At 34.1% G+C, this 6700-nt stretch overlaps 1 protein-coding gene across 3 annotated transcripts; it reads right to left on the reverse strand.

Annotated features, from left to right (window-relative positions):
• Window positions 1–397: 397 nt before the first annotated feature.
• Window positions 398–6608, reverse strand: LOC104265522. 3 transcript variants are annotated; one of them, XM_018816529.2, is made up of 6 exons: window positions 2488–3626; window positions 1913–2008; window positions 1393–1488; window positions 1092–1283; window positions 844–933; window positions 398–683 (listed from the first exon to the last, which is right to left on the reverse strand). In XM_018816529.2, exons 1-6 carry the CDS (start codon window positions 3581–3583, stop codon window positions 655–657), a joined length of 1599 nt encoding a protein of 532 aa, XP_018672074.2. In that variant the 5' UTR covers window positions 3584–3626; the 3' UTR covers window positions 398–654. The 3 variants fall into 3 exon arrangements, 2 of the variants coding, with proteins under 2 accessions (XP_018672074.2, XP_018672075.2); XM_018816530.2 differs by lacking the exon at window positions 1393–1488; XR_001975275.2 differs by lacking the exons at window positions 398–683; window positions 844–933; window positions 1092–1283; window positions 1393–1488 and adding exons at window positions 4262–5010; window positions 6506–6608 and having other exon boundaries at window positions 3425–3816.
• Window positions 6609–6700: the final 92 nt, after the last annotated feature.

The following is a 6700-nucleotide window of genomic DNA, read 5'->3' on the forward strand; positions in this document are numbered from 1 at the left end:
CTTTGAACCACGAAATATCGAATACACACCAACTTTAAACCATAAAATATCGAATACAAACCAACTTTAAACCATAAAATATCGAATACACACCAACTTTAAACCATAAAATATCAAATACAAACCAACTTTAAACCATAAAATATCGAATACAAACCAACTTTAAACCATAAAATATCGAATACACACCAACTTTAAACCATAAAATATCGAATACACACCGACTTTAAACCATAAAATATCGAATACACACCGACTTTAAACCATAAAATATTGAATACACACCGACTTTAAAACATAAAATATCGAATACACACCGACTTTAAACCATAAAATATCGAATACACACCGACTTTAAACCATAAAATATCAAATACACACCGACTTTAAACCATAAAATATCGAATACACACCGACTTTAAACCATAAAATATCGAATACACACCAACTTTAAACAATAAAATATTGAATACACACCAACTTTAAACAATAAAATCCGACTTTAACCCCTAACCACAACACACACCGACTTTAAACAATAAAATATTGAAAAAAAATAATTTTTTGAAACAATTTTAGATAACATCCTCAATACACACAGAGAAAAGTGTCTGAACAGAAGAGAAGTAACCCTCCATCTTACAATATCTTCCACTACGGGGTATGGGAACCAAGAAGGGACTCTGGGTATATAAAAAAGTTAGCTTAAATAAAGAAGCTTTCAGTTAAAAATAAGCTGGTATATTTCTTATGTACAATACCGTTGGTTTTAGCAAATATGAAAGCCTTAAATATGTTTAAAAAACAGATTGTAAAAGACAGATTTAAGACCAATGCACTCACTTTTACAGGCTAACTTCCTAAGTTTTTTAGGTGAGTTCATTGGGGAGTTTGGAAACTCAGAGTCTGACTGCCCTTCGAAGTTTGAGGCACCTGATGACATAAATATGAGCAGTTTTAAGCTAAATTTTTTAAATTGTAGCTCAGTCCGACATTAAATAATAATTTTGAAGTATATATAGTTTATGCATTTATTAAAGCTATGTTTATTAACAATATAAGTTAAAATGAAATTTAATTTACAAAAATACCTTCTTTCATATTAACCCTTGTGGCCAAATAGAATTGTTTGTCACCAGGCCAACGTGCCTTACACTTGTCTCCAGTTTTTATTTCACTGAGGAACCTGACTCCTACTCTTGAACCTATACGCCTCACATCTTTTGTTCGATATAATATAACAAACTCCCCGTCATCCTCAAATCTCACGCGAATGAATTCAACTGCACACAAGGAAAAAAATTACCAAAACCTTGTTTTACTGCGTTATTGCTATAATATATGCATATTGCATAAGGAATATAACAATTAGCAAATTTACAAAAAACATACTTTCATTATTTGTATCATCTATCAATGGTAGCGTTTTGTCTGTTAAGCCGAGATCTTCTTCCTGAACCAGAAGCTCTGAGGTTTTATCATCTGAAACTGTGGAGATATAAATTAAAGACAACCCAGAGAGCAGGGGTTGACAAGTACAACCATTTACACCTAGAACTAGGCAAGTTCAGTAACACATTAATTATTGGAGCAAAATCAACATTTTACAAGTTATAGGACATTAGGACACGGTCTGGTCACTCACTCACTCTGGTGGTTTTAGATTTCTATAGTAGCCTTTATATATGAAACAAAATTGTCAACCACTCAAGTTTATAACTCAAACAACAATAAAAATATCAACTGAATGAGTCTCAATCCAACAATTCTTTCCTTCTTTTATCATACCTATGCATAACTTTGAAATCCATACTATTTCACCTTAAAAAGTTACAAACTGTACTAATAATAGATGGCTTAAAAATAAGTATAAAAAGAATTATACAATTAGCAAATTTACAAAAAAACATACTTTCATTATTTGTATCATCTATCAATGGTAGCGTTTTGTCTGTTAAGCCGAGATCTTCTTCCTGAACCAGAAGCTCTGAGGTTTTACCATCTGAAACTGTGAAAATATAAATTAAAGAAAACCCAGAGAGCAGGGGTTGACAAGTACAACCACTCACAAATTTGTGTAACATTTTTAGTGCTGTTATCACCAAAAAGGTTTACTCAAGTATAACCTAACATAGTCATTAGTCATAACAACCCATGAAAGTGAGTTATTTATTTTCAGGTGGCAACAACAGTCGTTGCAAAAAGAGTTCTAACATACCTGTATGAGTTATTATCATTTTTGTAATTTTTTTAAATGTGGCTGACAATTTGGATAACCCATTAACCACTGACCTGGGGCAATTGCCATTAAGATTCTTTTTCTTTCCCAAAACACACATGCCCACAATGGTAGCAACATGGAGCCTTAAACCCATTACCTCTGGGTTTGAGGCAGACGCGCTAACTACGGTGCTACCATATTTCCATACTAACTATTTGAAATAAAATTTCCAGAAAGAAAATAAACAAACCAATAATAAAGCCTACCCTTAACAACTGCCCTTTCCTCCAATAACCTCCTCGCTTTTTCTACGGATTCATGAGGATGGCTAACATTGTACACTTGATCAGCAACTTGAACAGAATGCCCAGACGCTTTTGCAACAGCAACTTGAACGTTTAAAGGCTCGTCTCTCACTAAAGTCTGAATAATTTTGCGGATGTCTGTAGCAGTTAATGATGTGTGATTAAACACTACACTGGATGCTAATTTAAATAACCGGCTAAATTCAGGACTGCTCAGGGAACACCCATTTCCTACCAATGATGGAAACACCACACTCTCTAAAGAAGGTTTTTGCTCTGTGTATTGCCATGCCACTTTTGAAATTCTTTTAATATCCTTGAACTCCATTTCGTTAACAACCAGGCATGCAGGTTGAACATCCTTCTGTTTTTTAACTAAAATAGAGTAATTGTTATCGGCTGTCTTTTCATGCTGATTGAGTTCTGATATTGTCATCCCAGTAAAGACACTTGGTCTACAACCCAGTTTGCAAATAACACGACAGAACAAGTTGGCATAAAGTAGTTCAAGATTCTTTTTGATAATTTTGGAATTATTTACTAAGCTTCTAACTCTTCTGCATTCTGTTGAATTTTCATAAATAAGTATTGCTTCGTATGCGTTCTGAATGCCAGCAATTTTTTTTCTAGACTTTTCCTTTACAATAAACTCACGCTTCTTCTTTATTTTTTTTTGTCTTGCCTCCCAATCTTTGGCTTCCATATATAATAAATCAATCTTTTTCGGATCAACTAACCGATATTCATGAACTTTATAGAACTTAATGAAATTAAGCAACGTTGCTATGTAAGCATATCTTGTTGAATCTTTTCCTTCGCCAGTTATCTTTCCTTTAAGGTTGTTGTACACTTTTAGGGGCTTTTGAAGAGTTTCAATATCAGGTATAAGCGCTCTCACCTGGTTTCCGTAGCTCTTGGCAACCGAAAGACTAGTTTGTTGTCGCTTCCCAACCCCAGTTTCAGATAAATATATTTGGTATTGTTGAATGCAATAAGACAGAGATTTCCCACCACATGCTGAGTGCTTCTTTGCATTTAAGAACTCAGGACTGTACATATCTTGATCCTTATGTACCCGCTCCACATGTTTGTCAAGGTTCAGTAGTACTCTCTTGCACCAAGGACATTCAAAACCTTTGAAATTTTTGTATTTGCCGATTCCCAAGACTTTTGCTTTGTTACCATAAAAAAAATCATTTTTGTCAACACCCGGATGGTATTTTCCGTGATGGTACCCAACATTTTTGTACCAGCGTGAGCATAAGTGACAAGGTCTCCATTTTCTTGTATCTGAAAACATTTTAATATAAAACATCACTATACAAAACAAGATCATGAACAAAGTGCTGCATCCACAAAGTTAAAGCACAAAATACAATTATAATCAATTATTTTAACTGGCCTACTTTGGTAGTACAAAGCTATTAAAATGTTCTGTTACATTTTGTGGTTTTAGTACGGTTGGTGTAACCAATCAATAATTTGCAACTGAGAAAAACTAAATATCCAGAGTTTTGACAAACCATACTCAAGTGGTCAAAAACCAGTAAATACAATGAAATTATAAAATGTATGTTTCATTGCTTTGGGAGTGATTTCCCGGAGATAAATAAGCTACAAAAATACTGCGCTTGCCAGCTACAATAGAAATTTTTATAAGCGCTGACAGCTGACAGAACCAGCAGTAAATTTAAATCAACACAAAATAAGCAAGATGTAAACAAAAAACACTTACATGTCTTTTTACAGGCATTTTCCGAATAGAAATTTTCTTTATCATGACTTCTTCTGTTGTACCTTGAACTTGAGCTATCTCGACTTCTTTCTTTATCATGTCTTCTTCTGTTGTACTTTGAACTTGAGCTATCTCCACTTGTTTCTTTATCATGTCTTCTTTTGTTGTACTTTGAACTTGAGCTATCTCGACTTCTTTCTTTATCATGTCTTCTTCTTTTGTACTTTGAACTTGAGCTATCTCGACTTCTTTCTTTATCATGTCTTCTTCTTTTGTACTTTGAACTTGAGCTATCTCCACTTCTTTCTTTATCATGTCTTCTTCTTTTGTACTTTGAACTTGAGCTATCTCCACTTCTTTCTTTATCATGTCTTCTTCTTTGTACTTTGAACTTGAGCTATCTCCACTTCTTTCTTTATCATGTCTTCTTCTGTTGTACTTTGAACTTGAGCTATCTCGACTTCTTTCTTTATCATGTCTTCTTCTTTTGTACTTTGAACTTGAGCTATCTCCACTTCTTTCTTTATCATGTCTTCTTCTTTTGTACTTTGAACTTGAGCTATCTCCACTTCTTTCTTTATCATGTCTTCTTCTTTTGTACTTTGAACTTGAGCTATCTCCACTTCTTTCTTTATCATGTCTTCTTCTGTTGTACTTTGAACTTGAGCTATCTCGACTTCTTTCTTTATCATGTCTTCTTCTGTTGGTACTTTGAACTTGAGCTATCTCGACTTCACAAAGTGCTGACATCTGAAAATATTGTATAGTTAGTTCTTAGTTGCACGAATAAACAGGAATGTCACAAACAGCTTAAAAGCAGTAAACTAATACTAGTACTCATTGGCGCCGATCCTTGGTATGTGGCGCATAACTCGAAATATTTGCAGTGTGTGCCACGTTGCGAAGTTTCTAACGCTTCAGCTAAACCTAAAACAATCCTTATTAATGCAAATATGCAATGATTACATGTGTGAAAAGTGAATTCCAATTATTTCGTAAAGAACATTCTGCTTGGCTGAGTAGCGCTACTTCTGGCATATATATAGGTTGTTTATTATCGTCTGTTTAACGGGCAAAAATAATTATTCTACACGCAACTGTAGAAAAGGCAGTGCCAAGTTTAGGTTGCAAATAGCCAGCGGAAAGAAATACAAATGTCCGGCACATATTTATTGGCAGATATGTCATAGTCAACGTGCTGTTGCGCTCCTCATAACCCAAACATTTAGGAAATCGGCGCGTCTGCCAGTACCACAATCAACAAACTATACCCGGAATTTATTTACTTCGATGGCCGTGTAACATTTCGTTTCATGTTAACATATACGTAATTAACTATTCCTGCAGTTCTGACGTAACAAACAGCTTTATATTGTCATAAATCCGGCATTTATGAGGAGACAATGGCAATTGTGACAAAATAACTAGCTATGTCGTAATACATTTACGTTATTTGATTGCGCCATAATAGGGATTGTGACTAAGTAATGTAATACATAACAATACGAACCAATATTTAAACTCCTGTATGTTCGGAGAGTGTAGATCAGTGTATTACGAAATATAACAATAAACACTTAACACAGATAATCTTAAAGCACTCCTAAATTTCTGGTAATTCTCAAAAAGAAAATTCGTTGCCCGTGGTAACGTGTAAGTTTTTTTTAACTGTGGTTGTTAATTGCCGATTAGTTATACAGTTTTAATAAACCAAAGAAAGCAATCCGATAGCATAGTATTCCTTGCTTAAACTAGCTTCTGGTAATAATTACAACGTTGACCGGACAAGGTTTGTCGCGGGTATTATAAATAACACTATGCCGTATTTATTTAATAAAGCTTATTTATAAGCAAAACTTTATTTTTACTGCCAAACTTTTAGCGCTGTGACTGTTACGTGTGTGTTGCCAAATTGTCGCGGCAATCAGACTTTCAGCAGGAAAAGACGAAACATGATTGATGCGTTTTAATTAAATTCTACGCTACGATAAGGACCGCACAAAAATCGTTGGTTTATATCCAAAAGCCTCGTACGTGGTAAAAGTGGCACACGAAGGCGGGGTTATAGATAGAGCAGCAACATTTGACGTCAGAACGCATGCGCGGGGAAAAGTGCCGGAAAAGTATGGAACTGCAAACCCGGTATCGGCCGAATTTTTGTTTTTTACATGCCCAGGGGAAAAATAAATATATATATATTATATATATATTAATAATTAATTTATATATATTAAAAAACTGCACCTGCAGATTGAATCATCACATCTTTTTCGTTTCATTAAACGGTGTCTTTCATCATATTCATAAATTCTAAAATGTAACAATAATCAGCTATCAAGCAAAACTAATGACTAAACATGTTTGTACTGCATTAAAAAATAACTTTGATAATTTCCAAGATAACTATATAAGATATGAAGCTTAAATTCTTCACTCGAG

This window comes from Ciona intestinalis, unplaced genomic scaffold (assembly GCF_000224145.3).
Source record: "Ciona intestinalis unplaced genomic scaffold, KH HT000274.1, whole genome shotgun sequence".
NCBI lineage: Eukaryota > Metazoa > Chordata > Ascidiacea > Phlebobranchia > Cionidae > Ciona > Ciona intestinalis.